General features: G+C 37.3%; 1 protein-coding gene across 8 annotated transcripts in view; it reads right to left on the bottom strand.

Annotated features, from left to right (window-relative positions):
* The window catches only part of SH3D19 (SH3 domain containing 19), a 141,839-nt gene that overhangs the window by 76,075 nt on the left and 41,273 nt on the right, over positions 1-24,491 (bottom strand). For 7 of the 8 annotated variants that reach the window (XM_019722837.2, XM_074338447.1, XM_019722822.2 and 4 more), the window contains one exon: positions 2,746-2,785. Coding sequence is in view for 2 of the 8 variants with exons in the window: in XM_019722822.2 (XP_019578381.2) it covers positions 2,746-2,785 (40 nt within the window). In the remaining 6 variants the exon portion in view is untranslated. Of the gene's footprint in view, positions 1-2,745; positions 2,786-2,863; positions 2,946-24,491 lie in introns of all 8 variants that reach the window. The other variant, XM_019722844.2, reaches the window with a different exon arrangement.

Genomic DNA, 24,491 nt, shown 5'->3' with positions numbered 1-24,491 from the left:
CCCTGTATTATGATTTTCTGTTTCTGTTATTTCTTCTACATGGATTCTTAAAAAACCCAATGTGTTAGAATCCATTATCATTTAGAATTTTTTTATACTCAAATTACGCCCTATTTGGCTAGTGGGGTCCTCCTGAAGCTGCCTCCTAAGCCTTTTAGACATGACTCCATTATTGGAACATTTCCTATCTGTTTGTCACATCAGAAGTCCAGATTCACTCGCATTCTCTCCCCTTCCCCAGACCTGGAATCAGCCCCTCCTCCAAGGATCCCTGTTTTCTCTTAGTGGGAAATATAGCATTTATGAGGACTAATTTTGCTAATCTCTTCTACATGCCAGCTTCCCGCATGTTTGAAGCCAGTTATTTCTGTCCCATACACTTCCCAAAACGACCACACCTAGATGAAATTCACCCAGTTCCTTACATAGTCTCCCTGTGACTTAGCTTTGATTTCTACTCTACTCTTCTCTTTCATTTTCCATGTCCCACCTCAGCTGCTGTCTTCTATTCCAGTGGTTCCCAGCCTGGCTATACATCACAATCACTGGGGGACTTCTTCCATACATAGACTCCCCCACTCACTTCATACTTACTGAATGAGACTCTCTGGGGATGAGCACGGGGCTGTTTTTTGTTTGTTTGTTTTTAAGTTCCCCAAGTGATATCAACGACTGCATGCTTTGAATTTTCAAGGCCTTATGGACCAGAATTGGACACAACATCAAAAGTGTGGTCTAGAGCTGTTACCTTTCTTATACTATACACTATAGTTCTTTCAATGTAATTAAATCAAAGTTAACATTTTTGGGGAGGTGGAGGCAATGACATAAAAATTTTCACTCATGATGAATTTATAAAGAATTAGATACTCAGGATTTCTTCAAACATATTGCTAAGTCACATCTCCCCCATCTCCTTATGTTCCATTGGTCTTTCAGATCTAAGTGTAAGGATTTACATTTGTTCCAATAAAAACTATATTGCTTGATTCAATCAAACCTTCAGTATGTCAAAGGTCTTATGGATCCTGATTGTATCATCCTAAGTATTTTTTACCCTTTCAACTTTCTGTCATTCACAGTTAAGTATGCTATCAAAGTGCTCTCTTACATTGTTTTTATTCCATTATTTTTTTTAAGTATAGAAAACATCAATCTCACAAACTTTTCTATGATTGTGTTAGTAGTCACATAACTACTGTGTTTCCCCGAAAATAAGACCTAGTCGGACAATCAGCTCTAATGCATCTTTTGGAGCAAAAATGAATATAAGACCCGGTCTTAATAAGACCGGGTATGATAGATATATGATATGATATAATATAATACCAGGTCATATTAATTTTTACTCCGAAAGATGCATTAGAGCTGATTGTCTGGTTAGGACTTATTTTCGGGTAAACACGATATATGTGAAAGCTATCTGTCAAAACTCATAGAGTCATACACAAAAAGAGTGAATTTTAATGTATATGAATTATACCTAGAAAAAAAAATCAGCCTTATATTCTAAATATTCAGCTATATTTTTCTCCCAATTTCTACAAAATGTATTGTTATTCAACTAATGGAGTTTTCACAGATTTTCTATTTTTATTTATTTGAGATCAATGCATTCTAGGGTTTGATACCTTGCAAAAGCATCAGTGTTTGATTTATCAGGCCAATCAATCCAATGAATGCATTGTCATCATTTTATCAGTTCCTACAACACAAAATGTGAAGCAAGTGATGGAATGTGAAATAAGGAAAAAATAATATTAGAAAAATTACAATCCTTCACAGAACTGGGTTAAAAAAATTGAATTCTTGCATAGAAGTGCAAGTTAGACAATTTTCTACCTATAAGCTTGACAAGGATTTTTTAAAAAATACACTTCAGTACTGGTAAAGATCTTGTGAAACACTCTCAGACAGTTTGCGTAAGAGGTTTAAGTGATATATAACCTTCCTGGCCATTTGAAATTATCTAACAAGAACTTAAAAAATTCAATTGTAATACAGATATACTGATAAAAGAAATCCAGAAGCAATTATACCAAATTTTTAGCAGTAACCAGCCATCTCAAATTGATGGAAAACAGGCTATGTTTTTTCAATGCTTTGTATTTTAAAAAATATTTTCTTTCTTTCTTTTCTTTTCTTTTCTAATTAGTTTCAGATGTCCAAAACAATGCAATAGTTAGATATTTCACCTTTCACAAAGTGATAACTGCCCCCCCAATCTATTGCCCCACTGACATCGTATATATCTATTACAATTCCATTGACTCTATTCCCTAAGCTATACTCCATATCCTGTGACTATATATATATATTAAATTATAGATGACATACAATATTATTCAACTTCAGCTTCAAAAAAATATTCTTAAAAATTTCTACAATGAGCCCATGTCAGTTTTATAATTAGGAAAAAAGCAATACATATTTATAAGAATACTGGTTCAAGGGGGGGGAGAGAAATAAACCACAAAAGAGAGGACATAGGGATAAACTAATTTTTTTGTACAGATTTACCTGTCATTGATAGGAATTCTCAAAATAAAAATGTCTTCCAAGTAGTCAATAGTTTTATAAAGAATTTTTGTTCAGAGAATGACTATTTCCCTTCTAAATCTTCTCTGAATGCCATAGAAGGCTCGAATATACACTCACTCTAAAAGGGACACTTGCATTGCCTCCAAACAATATTTTACAAATGAGAAGCTTTACACAGAATTATTAAATACTATAAATTCATACCTTGAAGAACGATGCTCTGGCTTATTTTGTTCGTTGCAATCTGTAAAGAAAGAAGATGATTACATGTCAAAGTGCTCTTTAGAAGCCCTGGAAAGTTCTTAAACACTAGCTGCCATACCATGAGATTTCACAAGGACTGTTCACAAGGTTGCTGTGTCTTCCCCTGCATAAAGTTCTTCATCAGAGTTGAGAGGTTTTGTCTGACAGAGAAGGTAGAAAGGATACAAAGAAGGACAGGCATATAGATTTTATGGTTAGTTAAAATAATCTACTTGGAAAAGATATCATTACATGCATTATTTCTTTCTCAGAGATATTTGCTGTTTTGAACACTTTGCTAAAACCAAAACAAAATTTAGCTAAGGAAAGAAAGTAAGGAGGCTGAAAAGCCACGAATTACTCAGCTCCAAAAAATCATTCCATGAATCATGGTTGGCAAAAGCATCTAACAGGATGGGGAGGGGAAAAATGAGCAGTCAGCTACAGCAACATCTGCAAATACACTAAGACCCGTACTATCTCATCCTTAACCCTCCATCACCCAGAACATTCCAGAACATGGATCACAATGTTTCAAAGATAATTAGGTCTTATGTGCTATATGGCAGTGGTTTCCAACCAGGGGTGATTTTGCAACCCCTCCCTCAGAGAACATTTGGCAATGTCTGAAGACATTTTTGGTTGTCACAATTGGGGAGGAAGGAGCTACTAGCATTTGGCAGGTACAGACTGGGGATGCTGCTCAACATTCTACAATAAAGAATTATCTCGCCAAAATGTCAACAGTGAGGTTGAGACGCCCTGTTATAGGGTGAGAGAAGAGAATGTGGCTGCTTCAAGTTTTCAAAAGTGCCATTTTAGACTGCTGTGAAATGCGGTTAATCAACCTGAAGACTATTATATACAAGAGAAAGAAACGAAAAATGCAAAGGCTGTGTTTTTTTTGACTCTGAACTTTTTTTTTTCTTTTCAATAAATGTTTAAAAATAAATAAGATGAAGTAAATAGGTCTCAGTGTTATGGAAAAAGTAACAAAAAGCAATGTGTAAGCCATGATAAAATCCTATGCAATGACTCTTTTAAAAAAATAGTATGCAATGTTGTCAAAATATGGTTTTCTAATGTATCTTCTAAATTAACACTAACATGACAGAATTTAATCCCAAAACAAAGATTAGACAGGAATTCTTTTTCTCCCCTTTAATTGTTTTGCTGGTGGAGCAGCATACAGATAATGAAAATACACTGTAAAACTTCTGGAAAGAATTATGGCAGGAGAGGAATCAGATTTACATAGTTAAATGTATAGATCAATTCTTTCTGAATGGGTTCATAATAAAAAAGAAATGTTTCTTAAACCAAAGAGTTAGTACACATGAAGACACTGTCCTCTGAAAGACTAACGAGGAGGAGGATTAAAACATGTTTAGATAAAATGCTCTCCAAAGTGCACATTGTTAATATGTTTCTGGGTCCAATTTCTCTATACAGTGACTTAGTTACTGCTCCTTTTAAAACGTTTGTTTTAATTTAACTTTGTTTTACTCTGCCATTAAATAAAAATATCATGGTTTTTCATTTGTTGAGTCCTAAAAATTTAAAGTCACAGCAACACAATGCACATTTTTATCATTTTTTTCAATCGTTCCTCTTCAGCTTTTAGCCTGCTAGTTGTGCTACAAAAAGTAAAGTATAATGTTTCAAAGTACAGCTAGAAACTGGTTGCACATCAGCCATCCTCATATAACAAAGCAACGTCCCTTACCTGTGGCTAAAGATGAACTCAAAGGCTGCCCGTAATACAATATGCTGTGGCTGTGATCCTAGTTTCCTATAGTTTATTTAGGCACGCAATCTGAACTCCCCCACTAATCTCCCTAGTGGTACAATACATAAAAGGAGGGAGAAACAGAGTCACAATGCATGTAAACAAGACTCAGCATCAGAGGGCTTCCCTCTAGAGCCTGTTCTGATTGGCAGATGTGCTATGACCAGTCTGCACAGCTGGAATGCGGCCATGCAGGAAGCGAATGGCTCGTAGTTTTCCTTCATTCTTGTTAAAACAGGGAACTTGACAGTCATTTTTATACTTTGTTGTGAGAAAACACAAATGCCACCCTGCAGTACTTTTCTATCGAGCTAATAATTAAAATCCAAGAAAATAAGTTGATAATCTGTTGAAGGACATTTTAACCATTTCCTCCCAAATTCACTCAGTGTTATAAGTGTTACATTTCTATGTAAATATGCATCCAGTATTTGTCACATGTTACTCCTAAGTACCATATATTTGATAATTTGAAGGTATGGGCAAATTATCCATTACAATATTCCCCCACCCCCACCTCGACATTAGAAAACAAACTAAAATACATGTTCTTGCTGTGATCTTTTTTTCTCAAAATACACAAATAATTGGATTTCACATTTTGCCATAAGCCATCTTTTAGCTTGAATACAAATAAATACGTAGTGTGTGTATGTTATATATCTGTATAACTACACATTTTCATATATTAATTTTAAGCAAAGTAATTTTCATGACAGTCAAGAATATTATGCAATTGTCAGGAAATACATTACTGGTAATGCTGAATTTCTGGCAAAATAATAAGTGGTTATTATTTTGGCCCAAAAGCCAAGACTGAACAAAACATAACACTGAGAATAGATTCGAGACCTGGATCTTGCCAATAACAATAAAACATTTGGATAACATCCCCTTAAGAAAAACAAGAACAGATCTACAGTAAAATGTTAATTTCATCTTGACTATATAGAGTGCTGTATACATATGGATTTAATTTATTTCAAATCAAATACTCTTTGGCACATCCCCTCAAATTATTTTCAGTTTCTAATTTTTAAATAATTAGGAAAAAATATACTTGCAAAGGCTTCCTGAACTTTTACGTACTTAGAAACCATACAAATAACTTACTAGCCCAAAGTCTCAAAAAAGTTTTTAAAACTAAGAATGCCCTAACTCTAAAATTTAGTTGTCAAATGTTACACATTTACTGTGGATAATGATCTAACTCCAGGGGCCCACCAAGCTGAGCATTATAATTTAGGTCACTCAAAGATCAGCAGCACATTCTCAATGTGAGAGTCAGCATGGCTGGATGGCTATTATCAAAGTCTGTTGGTTTCGCAGGTGTATTTCACACACACACACACACACACACACACACACACACACACACACACACACCATGAGCACGAGAGCACTTGCATTCCCTGTCCCTACTCATCCATGTGTCCTGATTAATACAGCTAATTGAAGAAATGGAAAAAATACCCTGCAAGTAGAACAAAGGCAGAAAATAAGGTTGTGCGTGTGTGTAAACGTGGGGAGATGTAAAGGAAGCAATGGGGGAACCAGTGGCACCTCAAAGGGCCTGGAATCAGGAGAGTGGTAGGAAGCTACATTGGGTGGGTGGCTCTGAGAACTCCAGATTACCCCAATTTTCCTGCCATGATGACTTCTGGTTCTAAGTAATCTGCACTTACATAATTCTAATGTTTCTATGTGTTCAGGTGATATACCACTTATGTAGAAATGGGCTCCGGTTCTGGCAGGAAATGGCTAGACAGATTCTACTGATGTGTAACCACTCAGGGTGATCCTGAATCTAATAATGTGACAAATACTTTGAAATGAAGATGACAAAAATGCAAATGTCATCTTTTGCTTTGATTAAAACTAAGAAGAATGGCCAACTTAGAACTCATTAGAATCTACTGTAAGATATGCAGGCTTTAAGGATTTGGCTTTGATCGCTTAACTGACGAGAACATCAAACCCCACTGGGTAGGAACTTACACTGCTAACTCAAGCTGGAAGTGAAAGGTCCGAAATCATTCTTTGAAATGAGTGGGAAGATACCATCTATTAAAATGAATATAGACAGACAGACTGAGGATGGAGTAGGAAGTGGTACAAAGGAATCTGCTTGCATCTCATATTGGAGTACTAAACTCTCTCTTTATAATGAGCATGAGCATACTCCCAAGCATTACTGTCAAATTCTTGCTTGAGCATAAATATAGTATTTCATTTTTTTTTAAACTGATTAATTCTACATAAATGTTTTTTACCATTCAGTATTAACTAAAGGATCCACACATTCTGAAAAAGAATTCGTCGCGGCAACAATATCATTACCTGGGAGTGGTTGAAGAGGGTAAAGAGGATCAAATATATGGTGACGTTGGGGGACTAAACTTTGGGTGATGAGCACACAGTGCTCACATGTGTACAACATACAGATGATGTATTATATATAGTATTGTATACTTGAAACCTAATATAATCTTATTAACCAATGTGACCCCAGTAAATTTAATTTTCAAAAGCACAGAATTGGTTCTCCTCAAATAGAACATGGATGGAATTTTCCATAGATCAGACGATCAGAGTTTCACAGGTTTTTCTAAAATTTTCAAATGGTTCTTATATTTGGGCAGAGAAAATTGCAAATCTATTTCTACACGAAAAGAAACTAGTGTTCATTCCACAATATTACTGACACCAACAAATACCTACTCACCTCCCCTTTCTAATTCCATTTCGCCACCCTTGGTCAGGTGTTTCCAAACTGATTTTTAGTCACTTTTGATGAATGACTAAAAATCAGTGATTAGTATATTGCTCTTTTAAATGGCAGGTTTTCAATAAATACATACTTCTTATTGTTGTACTGAAGTGAGAAGTTACTATCGCTTGGTTTAAAACACCAGGAAATTAAAGACAATGTCTGTGAGTTATCACTGCAGGAGAGAAATGAGTGAGGCCTGTTATAAGGAAGTTGGCATGACCTCTGCCCACACTCGCAGTAAGTGGAAAAGTCTGGTCTACAGACTCTGTCAATACTGACACCTTCCACGAACTGTAATTATCAAGCGCCTAAACTCATTGAAGTAGTACCCTAACCACACAGCGAGGGAAATATTAGAGATGGAAGTGAAGTTGTTTCAATACAGGAGTTACATAACTCAACAAAGAAGAAGATTGTCTGTGGAATCCGTCTTCTCCTTCACATGCCCCCTGTTTTTACCCGCATTTTAGGTTCTGATCGGCACTTAACTGTTGTGTCTTGACTGGGTTTTCTGGTTCCCGCCTCCTCCCCTCCAATGCAGCCATATTGCTGGCCAGATAAATCCACGCCCGGAAAAGTTACAAGTCACTACACGCCACAGATCCTGAGAGGATTACAGGAGATAACGACACCTCAGCACCTTGCCTGTGCACAGCAAGCTCCCAAAATATGTCGGCTTCCATTACGTCGTTAAAAGGCAGCTACTGACCAGGACCGCACTGCAGTGATTGCACAATTTACTGAGCCTCGCTGAACCTCAGTTTTCTCATCTACAAAATGGGGAAAGAGGACTACTTTTACAGTTTTTGTGAGGATAAAGGAATTGAAGAGTATAAAAGGCTTAGCTCAGTATCTGGAACATAAATTCTATGACTTTAATTCTGTTACTACTACTCTTTGTTTTAGTAGTGGACAGTCAATATTATTTTAGTTTCAGGTCTGCAGCATTAGTGGTTACACATTTATATAATTTATGATGTGATCCCCCTCATAAGTCCAGTACCCACCTGACATGATAGTTTTTACAATATTATCGATTAGATTCCCGATACTGTACCCTCTCGTGATTCTTTTATAACTACCAATTTGAACTTCTCAATCCCTTCACCTTTCTCACCCAGCCCCTCAACCCCCTCCCATGTAGTAACCATCAGTTTGTTCTCTGTATCTGAGTCTGCTTCTGTTTGTTTATTCTGTTCTTTAGATTTCACATATAAGTAATATCATATGGCTATTTGTCTTTCTCAGTCTGACTTATTTCACTTAGCATAATAACCTCTAGGTCCATCCATATTGTTGCAAATGGTAAGATGTCATTCTTTTTTATGGCAGAATAATATTCCATTGCATAAATGTACCACAATCAGATATCACCTTACCTGTCAGAATGGCTATCATCAATGAATTACAAACAACAGGTGCTGGAGAGGATGTGGAGAAAAGGGAACCCTTATGCACTGTTGGTGGGATTGCAGATTGGTGCAGCCACTATGGAAAACAGTATGGAGGTATCTCAAAAAATTAAAAATAGAACTACTTTTGACCCAGCTATTCCACTCCTGGGTATTTATCAGGAGAAATCCAAAAGACTAATTTAAAAATATAGATGCATCCCTATATTCACTGCAGTGCTATTCACAATCGCCCAAAAAAAATGGAAACAAGTGAAATGCGCATCAACAGACGACTGGGTAAAGGAATTATTACCACTAGTCTATCTTGAATACCTGGCTCAAGAACCACCTTCTTTATAAAACTGTCCCTAACTCCTCTTTCTCTTCATCATCGTTGTATTAGTTTCTTATTGCTGCTATAACAAATTACCACAAACTTAATGGCTTAAAACAACGTAAGTTTACTACCTTGCAGTTCTAGCGGGCGGAAGTCAAAATAGGTCTCGCTAGGCTAAAATTAAGATGTTTGCAGGGCTACATTCCTTCTGTTCCGTGCCTTTTCCACCGTCTCACGCTCACCTGCATTCCTTGCCTGTGGCTCCTCCTTCCAACAATGGAGCATCTTTAAATCTCTCTGACTCTGACCTCCTCTTCTGCCTCCCCGTTTCACTTTAAAGGATTCTTATGACTACATTGGGTCCCCAAGATAATCTAAAATAATCAGTTTATGTCAATGCCAGGTGATAAGCAACCTTAATTCCCCTTTGCCATGCAATATAACATAGTCACAGGTTTCGGGGATTAGGACCCAGACATCTTTGAGGGAGAAGCATTATTCTGCCTGCCACATCCTATCTGAACTCTCATACTACCTGTGCCACTCACCTGACACTTAACACATGATAGTGTGCACTGTGTGTCCCCTAATCTAATCAGTGGTTTGATAAAGGCAGGACTCTGTTGGGGCCTCTGCTTCACAGTCAGCCCTCTGTTGATAATGGTAAAATCCAAAGCCTTCCCATTCCATTTTTTCCCTTGCATCCTCTAGCTGGTTCATCGATATATCTGATATTGCGGAAAAACGTGTCTTGTTAAGAATTCTCATACATATTTTATTTTTTTTTTAAATTTAATAGTAATTTGAGTCACCTTTGCCCTAAAACAATCCACATTTGGTCTATTCTGTCTCAAAGTAGTTCTCACCAAACCAAACCACACTTAGGAGGAAAAAACTATAGCACATTCGAACTGGAAAAAGAATCAGCTATTTAGTGATGGGCTGCTACTTCTTTTTAATAGTTCTTCTTTAAAATGGTTCAACTGAATCACTTTGATTGTTGAGTTTAACCAACTATCGAATCCGGCTTTTTGTGATTTGGGTCTATTACGTTAGTAGTTTCAGAGATGAAAATTCAAAGCCACCATCTATCTGCACTGCTCTTTTCCACTCCAACATGAATTTGGTAGAGCTTTTAGGAAGATGGACATTTCATCAGCTCCACTCGGGTCCTGGGAAGCAAGATAGTGAGGGGAGCAGATATGAAAGCAAGATAGTGAGGGGTGCAGAAATGGAAGCAGGCTTAGGAACAGGGTGCAATCAACCCTCCTTCATGTTCCCACCCTCAAGCTCCCTAACGGTTCTCTTTTCCTAACAATTACTTCCATACCTCTTTTTGTTACAAAATCTCACTTGTTTCAGCACATGAAGCTTGTGATCTAAGGAAGTATAAAAAGACCTTTTAGTTAAATATAAATCTTATTCCTCCAATTGCCAAATGAAAACTATTAGGCCCATAATCAAAGTATTAGGCCATTCCTAAGGGTTTTCTAAAAGAGTCATAAATTTTACCTGGAATAAGATATGCTACAAGAAAGGTAACCTGAGAAAGGAACCCAATAACAGAATTGCTGTCTGTGTTTCCCAAATTATAATAATCCTTTGGATAGTCACAAAGCATATGAGTATCTTAAAGGCTCTGAGAAACTTTTCAGTTAAAAAAATGTAACTTTGTTTAACAAACACAGCATTTCCCAAGCTAATCTGAGGACAAAACATTTCTTCCCAAATCAGACCTGCTATCTGGTACCTGAGCATGAACAATGTTATCACATCATCGCTATCACTCCCCTGGGCAACCAAGGTCCCTTAGACAGAGCTTGGTGTTTGTCACCTCCTTGTCCAACACCATGCCTGACATGTAGGTGACACTTCTCTAACGAAATGCACTCCAACTGGTGCAGGGCCAGGCATAAAATCCAAACACAAAGGGGCGTGAGAAGTAATGACAAATGAATCTCCCTTTCACTCCAATCAGGTCAAACCCTGATCTTTTAAGATTGTATGAAATGTGTCCTTTCTTTAATCCCATTGCTTATCTTTGATTTTGCTCTGTTTTGGTTAATTTTTGCATTTTAGGATTACCAGTTTCCACAAAGGTGAGCACTTAGTCCCCAGGTATCTATGACGGGGTCATACCCATAATGAGAAATCAATAAATATCTAAATATGACAACTCAGGCGGAGATGAGGAGCACGAACTCTAGTTCAGATAGGCCTCGTTTTAAGTTCTTGCTTCACTATTTATTCCTGAATGACCTTAGCAAGACATTTAACCTCTGTAAGCCTCAGTATCCATATCTATAAAAGGGGATGATAACAGTAGTACCCATCTCATCAAGTTGAATGAAGATTAAATGAAGACACGCAGAGAAAGGATAACCAGGTTGCTGCCTACGATAAGTGCTCAACCAATGTTCATTATGAAGATGAGAATATCAGGGATACAAAATATGTGGCGAGTTCATAATATTGTGAATACAATTACCTGAGAGATTCTCCTTTGTCCAGTATGGAGTTTGTAATTCTGTAAGACTGTTTTTCTTGCTTGGTACTGGTCAAGAGGACGGGAATGTGCTCATAAATAATTTCCAAACCCTCCCTTATCCAAGGGCTCCAGCCTCTTTCCTTTTCTAGCCCTTTGAACCAAGGGCTACTATGAAAAATTTTCCCTTTGCAGCTTCTGACAGAAGTGATAAATAAGCCCTAGAAGTAAGCAGCGGAAGGCAGACAGAGGCCGTTCGGGCAGGATGAAAAATGGTGCCAAGCAACAATCAGCATCCCTTCCATTCCTTAAAGCCCATTCCTTGAAGTCCTTCCCCATCCCTATTCATCCTGTGAGTATAAGCCCTCACGGTCATTTGTGAGAGTCAAGAACTCTAAATAATATGGATTTCCTGAGTAGGATCAATAAGTGGTATGAAGAAAGAAACTAAATAGATTAAATATATTTTCCCTACTTATGAAAGTACTGAAATCTGCCTCCATATTTTAGAGATAGTATGGATTTCTTTCACAAGGACCCAGAAAACAAATATTTAAATTGTTATTTCTGGTGACAAAGGATGGATAACAATGTATCTAATGATAGGTTGCTTTTTCTGGTGTTAGGGTAAAAATAAAGATAATTTTTTTCCCTTAAAGAGCAAATGGTCCGTGCTTACTCTGTATTCTTCCTTTATTTCTGATTAATTCACAGGTATCGTAACAAAGTTTTACCTTGTACAGCCAACTTTGCAAAATGAGCAAATATCAGAAACCACTATAGCCAAGAGACTCTAGTATCTGCTGAAAAGCATGAAACAAAGGAAAAATCATGTTATTCCAATTACTGGGCACCTCCTCACTCTGATGTAAGAACACTCGGCTATGCAGACCTTTCCCACACGCTGAGGATTTTTCTGATTTGAGTCTTCAAGCTGAGATTTTTATCCACAGTGGGGCAGTCTTGGCCTCTAATCTAGAGTGATGAAACACTTTTTTTCTTTAAATCAGGAAAAGGTAAGGCTATATGCAGGTCTTGCCACATCACCTTACCTAGGGATAGAAATGTATTCGCTGTACAACACATTACGTCTTGCAAATTCAAGCCCACCCACCTTCTTCCTCTCCATTTTATTAACAAACTTCCATCTACAGAATCATCTTCAAAAAGCTACTGGAACAAAACAAGAATGCCCAACTGTCCCATTCTATTCTCCAGCTGTGTAGAATGCCTCTAAAGGAGGTGCTCAGTTCTAAAGCTACATGGGATCTTTCAGTGAGAAGAGACCCAAGAATACCTGCCATTTCTGCTGGAAGCCTTATGTCATTTCTCACAGGGAGAAATGCGCCCCACACCCTTCACCCCCCACACACAGTGCCTAGCACCTATTGGCACTTATGATATTTGACTCATGTTATAATTCTCTTTATATGTTTTACTGTTTCAACTCACGAGTTCCATCAAGACAGGGTCTTGATGTATCTTGTAATGAATGCCTGGCATAGCACCTTACACACAGTAGGTACAACATAAGTACCTGTCATTGAATATAGTGGTATGGGTCCTCTCCAACACCTCTGCAAATTGGAAAGCAGCTGAGCTAATAAGCCTTTAGGTTGTTTGTGTTTCTTTTGAGGACAGCGGAATGGGAGGTGGGGAAGTTGTTATTAATTCATAGAGAAAGAGATTGGGCCTTACCAGGCAAGCCTTCAAATAATTGAGCTGGAGTGAAAGCATCTTGAAGTGCTACTTCAGAGTTGCAGAATTAGTAAAAACATTATACTTAAGTAATGAAACGTACAGTGTAGGTGGACGGTGCGGGTGAGGGGACAATGCAGTTACACAAAGAAGCACAGGAGGACACACAAGGGATTCACTTCTGTGGCTCCAGGGTAACAGACGACAGCTGAGATTAATTCAAGACCTGGCTATCAGCATAACCACAACAATAAAGACAGCTATTATTCATCGAGTGTTTACCATGTTAGAGGCATTCTTAATACATTCCCATTTAATCTTCACAGAAGTCCCATGATGCAAGTCTTTTCTATTGCATTAAAGACAAAGAGTAGTCTCAGAGAAGCTACTTAAATAAAAAGGGAGTATGAATTTTCAAGCCTGGTTGTGAAAAATGTTAATGCCCCTCCTCTTTCCACACATGGGAAGCCTGGCAGTCCTGCTCATTTGATGAACTACAGGGCAAATGTGTAAGAATGTTGTTCACCACAAACCACACTTATATTTCAGTGGTAGACAGTGTGTCGCTTAGAGACTGAATCTAGGGCCTCAAATTCTTTCCAACTGTCGGAGGATTTCTTCAGCTCCACAAAACATACAGACACCCTCTCATACATTCCTAAGAATACAGAAGATTTTGATTTGGGCGTCTTATGCCAAGATATCTGAGCAGGGAGAATGGTTCCAATTCACTATCTCGTGCTATCAATAATCTTATGCCACTCATATATTAAATGTGTGGGCTCAACAGAGTATGGATACAGGTACATAATAGGGACAATTCATTATAAACTTAACAGACTATAAGGCAAGTATGAATTTTGTTGGAATATTATTTGTTGTTACTTCCTATACCCTCAGAACAAAATTTTAAAAAAAGAATAAATTCATCTGAAATTATTTATATTTGTATAGGATACCGATTGGGTGTTGATTTTCTTTTCAAATACAATTAGTCACCTTTTATTGCAATGCAAGGTCCATTCTTAATAATGATAGTTAAAACACACAAACATTGGGTGACAAGGTAGAACTATAAGATATAGCAGCCACATACCAGATATTGGCTCTAGGGCAGCTTATGTGTCACTTATGCAAACCAGACTCTCAGCTACCTTGGGTTTGCCCATCATTGCTATCTAAGATTCCCACACTACTCCACACCCAGATTCATTAACACATGTTGAAATATGTTTGTTTGCATCCTTCATGGATTAACCCATGGACCACAGGCAATTAAAAAATAGGCGTGAGCAACAGGGTGATCATTTGGTCATGGGACATTTCCAGCAATAGAGAGATGAAATATAGGACCTATTCTACTTTATCAGAAACCAAAGTAAGGCACGTTGTGTGCTTTCTTTCCACACAGCCATGGATGAAACACCTGCAAATACAGGTGAGCGAGGTCTAGCTTGGCCATCCTCAGCGTGCTGTTTTGGGTCATTCCCATCTGGCCCAGAGAAAAAAAGAGTCAAAGATAATGCTGACCATCACTGAGGAATACAATTGGAAAACAACAAAATCTGCTTTCAACAAACTTACAATCTATGTTGAGGTGCAAGAGCGAACGATTTCTAACGCATACTGCGAGTACAAAAAGTGTACAAGAACCTTAATATTTTTGATCGGTATGTTGTAAGAATTACAAGAATCTGCAAAATCTTTAACAAAAATATTTGCACAAATTCCAGACCTCTCTCAAATAACAATTTCACCAAAATTAATGTATGTCTGGGCCTCTCTTTATAGCACGAGTTAACTGCATTTTCAACTTTGCCTAGTTTTATCAGTCACTTGGACTGGTGTACTTGCCTTGCGGCAGGAATAAAAAGTTCCTGCATCAGCTGGCCTGCCAACTAGTAGGACTTACAGGGATGCTAGTGAATGATCACAAGATGCATATTAAATAAATGAATGCCCAGGAACTACTGAAATATAGAATTATAAGGGAAGATTTAGTTTTGACTAAGAAATCTTCAAAGGCTTCCCATAACAGAGAGCATTTGATTTGAGCATAACTTATAGTTGGTAAATTTGAGAAGTAAATATGGAATGAAGGGCATCTAAGTTTAGAAAAACCATACACTGTCCAAAAGAACGAAGGTGCAAAGAACTGAGGGAACATGTTGAACAATCCAGTTGTAGAGAGACCTCACGGTATAAGGACAATATATTGGGAGATGACAATACAAAATGAATTCAGGATTATTTGGGCAATTATGAATGTTATGCCTTAGCATTTGCACTTTTCTGTAGGCAATGGAGAAAGGGAAACTAACCTGCTGGGATGGAATGGGGTGAAGCGGTGGAGAATAAAAACAGAGAGACCATTAACAACAGTGCAACAGGATAAAAAGACTGACATAAGAAAAGAATAAGAGGAAATGAAGTGAGAGGGTTGAATGGAAACAGACAGGATTAGGAATGGACAGGATGTGTTGAGGGAGGAAGCAGGAATACCTGGAAGTACTAGTACCTGGTGCATGGTATAGGCTACCATTAACGGGGGTCAGGAACAAGACAAGATGAGGAAGAAAGATGAGAGAATGGGTGGGGATAGATTATGATTAGGGTACATTCAGTTTGAGGCTTCTAAGTGAAAAATCACATAGAAATGTTTACTTGACTCATTCAAAATGGCCGAATAAGGAGTTATTTATCCACCTCCTCCCTTTAAATGTAATGACAATAAAATAAAAATTTGACTGGAACCATAACAACACTAAAAAAAACACCCCACAAAAAAACAAGGAGACAAACAAAGAAACCGACCAAGAATGAGAGTCATCAATAGATCAGACATCCTGAAAAAATTGAAAACAGGGACCAAGACATCAGAGGTTAAACATGAACTCTCCCTAGAGAGTTCCTTGTCAGTTGAAAAATAAAAAGTGGGCCCTTGGGCAACCATGGAGGGCAGGTCATTATAGAGCCGCATTCATATAGTCAGATCCAGCTCCTCAGCATTGCCCAGCACCCCCTCCGCAACTAATCACGTCCAGTAGCCAAGGCTCCCCTCCAGCTAAAGGCAGAAAATTGCTATCCATGTAAAGTTGGTAACCTGCCTGGAAAGAGTCCCAGCAGGGGACTTTGGGCTTGAGAAGGAAAAAAGAGTAGAGTTGAAGGGAATTTAGAATTGAAGGTAAATTCAAACCCAGAAATTGTTAGGAGACAGAGAGGAAAGGCAAGTACTGGAGGTTAAATACAGTAAACCACTCCCATTCCAGACACATCCCACCCCTAGAATAACAACTTCCGTACTTTAACAATTTTGGTGGTCTGAGCTTGCCTTCCTCCTCCCTTTAGGAAAGGCCCCTCCATTGGTATGCCCCGTTAATATACCCATTGACATAGTTATCTCATTCAGAGGAAAGCATTTTTACAGGAAAAAACTCACTACTTACTTGTATATCTGTCAATTTAGTCTGTTATTCATAAATATGTACCTACAACCAATGATAAACATTGAAGGGAAATTAGTAGTATAGTAAAAAGAAAAAGACCAAAATGTAGCATCAGTTCTGGATCAAAGAGAAAAAGAATTTACGGAATAGAAAAGAGTATTTAAGATATTCTAATTGGTATCCTTATAGATGAAAAAAGCATGTTACATCTGTAAAAGAAGAAGAATCTGCCATGAAAAAGGAGTGACCTGAGAACAAGAAACAGTTCTTGGAAATTAAATATATGATTGTTCATATGAAAGATTAAGCAGATAGGCTGAATAAAAGAACACAGCTGAAAACTGAACTTGTCATCTAAAAGATAAGTTGACAGACTTTTTAAAGAACACAAAGAGATGGAAGATATAAAAATTAAAAGAGCAATGGAGAATAGCCTCAGGAAATCCACATCCTTCGTAAAATTAGCATTTCAGGAGAAGCGAAGAAAGATAATAAAGGGGACAAGATGCTCAAAGAAATGACAGATGAAGAGATATGAACAAAAGAAATAATCTACCTTGAGAACTTAGTACACAAATGCCCAAAAGTAGATTTTAGAAACATACTCTAAAAATCTGTTAGGGTAAAATCTCTCAAGGAGAAGGATGGACAAAGGAAAGACAAAAAGAAAAGGTGTCATGTATCTGTCTGCTCTATTACAATATTGATAGAGAGGGAGTGCGGGCGGAGGCTTGATAAGCCCAAAAGAACTGCTGGAAAAAGAAAACTGAAAATCAGGAGACAATGAGATAGACATCGTAAGAATAAGGGGGAAAGTCTGTGAAAGTTCTTTTCATGAGGCATCAATAAGGAGAAGATTCTGCAACATGAGGCTTAACTTCTCAGTCACTCTCACCATTGACCAGATATTACCAAAGCATGAGCAAAATGACTTTTATATATTTAACTTTATGAAGCTGCTAAGAATCCACAATGAAATACTATTTGACACCGACTAGAAAGGCTATAATCAAAAAGGCAGATAATCACAAGTGTTGAAAAGGAAGTGGAGAAAATGGAACCCTCATACTGCGCTGGTGGGAATGTAAAATGACGCAGCCACTTTGAAAAACAGCCCGAGAGTTCCTCAAAAGGTTAAATACAAAAAGGTACCTATGACCTAGAACATCCACTCCTAGGTGGATTTGTTTCCCAAGAAAAATAAAAACCCATGTCCACACAAAAACTTGTACACAAATGTTCGTAACAGCATTATTCATAATAGCCAAAAGGTAGAAACATGCAAAAATCCATCACTTGATTAATAGATAAATAAAATGTGGTATATTTGTAGTCATACAATGGAATATTATCCAGCAATAAAAAGGAATGAAGTACTGGTCCATGCCACACACAGATGAACCTTGAAAACATTATGTAAATAAAAGTAGCCAGTCACAAAGAGACCACATATTGAATGATTCCATTTTATGTGGAATGTTCAGAATAGGCAAATCTATGAAAAGATAGAAAGTACATTAGTAGTTGCCTGGGGCTGAGGGAGGATAAAGGGTGAGAGTTAAAAGGTTTAGGGTTTCTTGGGGTGATGGAAATGTTCCAAAATTGATTATGGCGATGGTTGCACAACTCTGTGAATACACAAAACCCCCCACTGAATTATATACTTTAAATAGGTGAATTGTGTGATATGTGAATGATATCTAATAAAGCTTTTACCAAAAAAATTGCTAAGAATATGAGCCCTGATTAAATGAGTGAATGGCTGACGTTTTCAGAATAATCATGTAAGTATAGGACTACATACATGGGAACTCTGAAATATATGTAATTTGGTATAATATTCAAATTTTAAAAGTTCAGATTTCAATTTAACAAAATTCTAGAAGTGGATCCCTGGTTCTTTAAGAAAAAACATTTATGAATTTCACCTAGTGGCCGGACCAATCACGTCTATGCCAGAGTGAAAAGTAATGGTAATAATCAGAGCTGTGTTTACTGACTTCCATTCTGCGTGCCATGTGCGTCAACTCTAATCCCCACAGCCCTGCAATTATTCCCATTTTAAAAGGTGGAAACTGAAGTTTCCAGAAGGGAAGTAACTTGCCCAGGGTCACAAGACCAGCGAAGGGTAGATCTGGGACTGGAACACAGCTTGGTCTAACTTTCACCTCATGTTCAAGATGGCTTTCCACAACAGCATATTCCTGCCGTATTTTTTAAAATAAATAGTGAAAAAGTAAAACTATTAACAAGTCATAGTTTTGCTTTTAGGGGGAAAACCTGCAATAAAATAGAAAGGGGAAGGTGTATTTAGAAGGACAGATTTTCTATGACTTTACATGGTTCTTTACACCCTTGGGTGACAATTGATTGGGAAATTAATGACAACATTCTAAGACAGAAAAGCTCTGGTATAAGGTCTTCAAAAGGGTTGTGCTTAACTAGGGCTATAAGATTCTCAATCTCTAAATATGATACATAGGAAATAAGATAAATGATCTTTCAAAAAAAGCTGTAGGAAAGTCTCCCAAGTGTAAAGAAGAAGCTGAACAGCGACTGGTATTACAACATTGATAGTCCGATTAACTAAACTGTAGAAATCAAGAGGGAAAGCAGAATAAGCAGAAGAAATTTCCTAATAATAATTCCAGGTTGACAGACACACTGATAATTCCAGGGGAGTAATTCTGACTATTAGACAAGCTGTAAAAAGATTTAGAAATGATAGAATATCTCCAAATTTCTCTTCCATTTCCCCAGAAACAAACAGCATTGTAAAGAGGAAAGCTCTCTCATTATCTCTCCTCAATCTTTATGATGCCAATCAACTAAGAGGACATAAAACTGCAATCAAGAACTTAAATACTTCCTGAGTAATCTGAGTCCAAATATTTACAAGAAAAATCACTGAGTATCTAAGTTAAGAGAGTACTCTATAACGATCAAATAAAAAGTTCAGTAAATAGCAAATACAAATATAAGCCTTTATACTATAAAAGGGGAAAATAAATGGGAAGAAGGAAAAAGAAATATCTCTTGCTTTCTATTTCCCTCCATAAATACCATTAAGATGTGGGAGTCACACTGTACAAGCTGATGTCATGGGCCCCAAAACAAACACGGGGGTCAAGACATCCTCTGGTAAGGACGTCACAGACACGAAGTTCCTAACTCCTTTAGGTGTTCATATTATGTTGCCCACTGGCAGAAATTAAGTCATATGAAGAGACTTACTGCACTGTTGTTTACAATAGCAAAATCCAAATGGCTAACAACAGGGGAATGACAAGTGTTGGCACATTTATAATTTTTGATGAACTATGCACTTATTATCATATTCAACATTTATTGAGTATCAAGCACTTACCTAAGTGCTTTACTCACTGTGCCTTCACCAGAACCCTATGAAGTAAGATCTTGTATTTACTGGCCCCATTTTACTGATGAGAAAACAAAGAAGTTCAGTTACTTTGCGAAGGTCACAGAGCTAGGAAGTGATGGTACTAAGACTCCAAACCAGTCCAGCTCCAGAGCCCAAACTACGCAGCACTATAATAATTGCAGTTTTGGGTGTTACTTTTCAAATGAGATACTGGATTCTATTTTATAATTTTTCTTTCATGGAATTTTTGTTTCAATACTCACAAGCACAATTAATCTCTGGTTTCCTTTTCGGAGAAATATCTTTTCCATGTTTCAATATCAATGTTATTTTCCCTTCGTAAAAAGGAATTTGGAAAATTACCTTCGCTGCCTATCTTCTGAAACAGTTTAAAAATAACATTGGGATGGATGATTTGTTTCTTAAAGTTATGGTAGAATGTCCTTGTAAGCCAGGAGAGGGGAGGGAGGTAGCTTTTTAACTATTGTGTCTATTTCATCAATAATAAATGTTCTTTTAGCTTTTCTGTCTTCTGGGATCACCTATGGTCATATATTTTCCACTTCATTAAAAAAAAAAAGTTTAGCAGCTTTATTGAGGTATAACTTACATGCCATAAAATTTACCTGCGTGAAGCGTATAATTCAATGATTTTTACTAAATGTACAGAGTTGTGCAATCATCATCACCATCATTTTAGACATTACCATCACCTTAAAAATCTCCCTTTATACCCATCTGGAATCAAGCCCTGCTGTTATCTCCAGCCCCTCCATTGTTTCAGCGGGACAACTCTGTAACCCTTAATGCATATGAACATATACACTCATTAAACATGGGTTAAATAAAATAATAGTCGAATCTTGGATATATTGCATATAACATGACTATATTATAATGCACAAGTGGTATAATTTTCTTATAGCTTATTAAAGCTACCTGGTACTTATGGAAAAAACAGTATGATTATGCTCATTTTCCTACGTTCAGTACTGAGACTTTCGTAAACATGTATTCATAATAGCCCCAATGGCAGCAAACAATAGGAATCAAATACTAAAATATGGTCATAATAACCCCCTGCCTCCAGACATAACACAAATTGTCATTTTTTAGTTACTTCATGTAAAACATATTTTCTTACCATAAGATCGTTTTAAAAGATTTTCTTTTTCTTAATTTATTTTCTGAATCTTTTCAATGAGAGTCTAGAAAGTCTAGCTATTTATGAATTGGACCAAGTGTTTCATGTGTAATGTTCAGGAATTTAGTGCTCAGAATTAAGCCTAGCTGACTACAAGTCCAGGCAATAAATTTTTAGTTAGCATTGAAGAAAAATTTCTCTCATTAGGCAGCATTAGTGTCATTTGATTTCTGATTCTTGCTTCAAAGTTCTCCCCATACAACAGGGAACATTAAGTATGAGATTAACAACAAAATATTTTTACATGTTCAAACATGCATAATCCATTCAGTAGCATAGTTAGATCTAAGATTAGGAAAAACTGCTTTGAGCATTGAAAATTTCTTCCAATGATAAAGGTCAAACAGTTTTGGAGAATGGGAAGAGCACTGACTTTGGAACGATAAACATGTCCCAATCTTTCTTTCCTCTTTCTCTCGTTCCTCCCTGCCCAGCAGCCCCCACCTCCATGAAAACGAAACAAAACAAAATGCAAACAAAAGACTTCAGTTGAAAACTCACTGCCAAGATTTTCTTAAAGTGAATTTATACCAGTATAAATTTTTTTTTTCATTCAGGAACTAAAGTTACTAAATTAAGTTGCTTCCTTGTCAACTTAATAACCTCGTTGGCCATCTGTTACTTTTCTATCCTCTCAAAGGCATAAACATCTAAGAGCGTATTACAAGACTGTTTTGAGTTTTAAACAGATGCATCCTTACATGAAAGCCTGACTATAAAGTACTCAAGGGTATTTAAGTCTTGTGCAAACAAGTATGAATTCACAATAAAGCAATCTGAAACATAGATATACTCATACATAGTCAGAGTCTGTGTATGCCCTTTGTCCTAGGTATATACTCATTATATCCATAAAATTTAAAACTATTTTCTTAGTTAAATAAAAAAAAGTTTTACTTAGCTCTTCTAGGATCATACCTAAGACTTGTTTTCAAATGTTTCTCTGAAAAAAAGTATTGCAAAGTTATCAAGTCATCAATAATAAATATGAATTTTAACTGGAAGGAAATCATAAATGTAGTAAGATCCTATATAGAATAAGCATGAGAAAATGAAAAAGCAGTACTAAATCTGTACTATTACATTTAAATACGTACTATTACAGGTCTCCCCAAAAAAGGTCACAGTTTAAAGATCTGAAAACCTATTAGTGATGTAAAATCTGAAATCTATAACTTATAAAGGTTTATCAGAGAACTTGAAATCTTTGCAAACTTGCTGTAAAACAAATATAGATTTGGAAACATTTTCAGGAACAGAAAAAGAGAAATCAGGTCTGTCCTTTTATTTTGACGACCTCCATTACGCTCCAGCCTGGATTCTAATCACTTTCCTCTTTAACTAAGGAATTACTTAAGGCCCTCTCTGTGTCAGCTAAGTCTTAAAATTTGGAGACACATTAATATTTACCCTCTGCATAGGAGTAAGAATTAAATATCTTCCTATTTTTCTTATTCCCCAATTTCAGTTATCCACCCCCAAATTAATGCAGTATTGTTTGTTTAAAACCCTTTCTCCTTAATAGTCCTATCAGAGTGGCTAAAATTGGGTGGGGGGGTGGGGGGTGGAAAGATAAATATGGAGGTGGGAAAAGGGATGTTCTCAATCTCTATAAATTGGTACCATCTTTGTGGAGGATGATTTGGCAACAGAGATCAGACTTCAAAACACAAAGTCTTTTCTTTAGTAATTCCATGTCAGAGCAATTCATGGCAAAGCAACTGCACAAATACATGCGAAGAGTGATAAATAATATTTATATTCTTTAGTATATTTGATAGCATAATCTATTATAGCAAAAAATAAAGAAAAACTAAGTGTCCGTCAACATGGACATGACTTTCAAGTTAGGCTCTACTTCTGTACTGGGTACAGCTAGGCGGCTGGTCGTCAGGTTGGTATATACTGGCACGGGAGGGCTCTAAGTGGAAAATCTTAAGCTGCATACAGAATACTTTCATTTTTTCCTGTGATGTAAATACACACACACACACACACACACACACACAAATATATGTCTATGGATCCCACATAAATATATATGTATAGGCAGAAAGAGAGGGGAAAGACCGGGAGAGGTCTGAAATGTTGCCCAAAAAACAACCCATGAGGTGCTAGAAGTAGACGGTGAAGAAAGAAACTTCTATTTTCCTTCATACATTTCTCTCGTTTTCATTTTTTTTTCAATAATTGCAAAGAGAAAACAATCATATACTATAGCCAGCAAACTTGCAGAAGAGGGAGACAGGCCTATCAATATTTTAATAGTAACTATGAACTTTAGATTTCTTTCCATCTGCCTGCCTGGAAGAAAGGGCATCTGCTCTCGTCATATGTGCACTAGACTTAGCACAGTCTCCCACGATGATTCTGTGAACTAAATAGAAAACTGTGGCTGTAAAACAGCAATTTGGTTAGATTAATCGCCAGTGGAAGATCAGTGAACAAAGACGGCTGACTGATGGTTCCATTTCAGCCTCCAGTTTCCGTGGCCCTCCAGCCCGGGTCCTGGTGTTCACACCCCCCTCTGAAGGACTTGGGGAAAAGTGAAAGTAAGTAGAGCCACACACGGACCTCTGCATGCTCCTGCTAAGCCTCCCCAGCATTCACTGCCTTTCGACCACAGTCCCCCTTCAGGACGAAATGATCTTTCCCCCGACCTCGGATGCTACTTCCCTGGTCTTGGTGTCACCAATAACTGCAACCTCTCCATCTCACCTTCCCAGCACATTTATTATCTTTCTTGCACTCTTGACAGCAAGCGTACCAAGTCCAATCATTTTCAACCCTGCTAGGATTTATAATCCACTGATTTTACCTTGCTTTACGCTCTACAGTCCCTTCATTCCTCACTCCCCTCCTTTCCAGTTTAAATTTATGATTTATGATTATAATCACCCCCTTGCCCCCTCCCACTTCACCACACCCACTGCAGAAGACCTGGTTATAGGCAACCCTTGGCCCTCTCTATGCCTCCACACATGCTTGTCAACACACAACTATGCCACTTTCCCTTGCAATTCAAGGGGATTCTCTCTGCTGCCCAGCAGTCACTTATTTCTCTGGTGCATTCATCTTCCACACTCACGTGTGACTCCCTCTTCTTAAGTCCTCAACACTTCCCTTCCCATCCCCGCTCGATTTCTATTTCTATTGCCCTGAGGAAATGGAAATAATCAGCAGAGAACTTGTACTACCA

The sequence above is a fragment of the Rhinolophus sinicus genome, linkage group LG07 (assembly GCF_036562045.2).
Source record: "Rhinolophus sinicus isolate RSC01 linkage group LG07, ASM3656204v1, whole genome shotgun sequence".
Classification (NCBI taxonomy): domain Eukaryota; kingdom Metazoa; phylum Chordata; class Mammalia; order Chiroptera; family Rhinolophidae; genus Rhinolophus; species Rhinolophus sinicus.
This window is presented reverse-complemented; position numbering and strand designations above follow the sequence as displayed.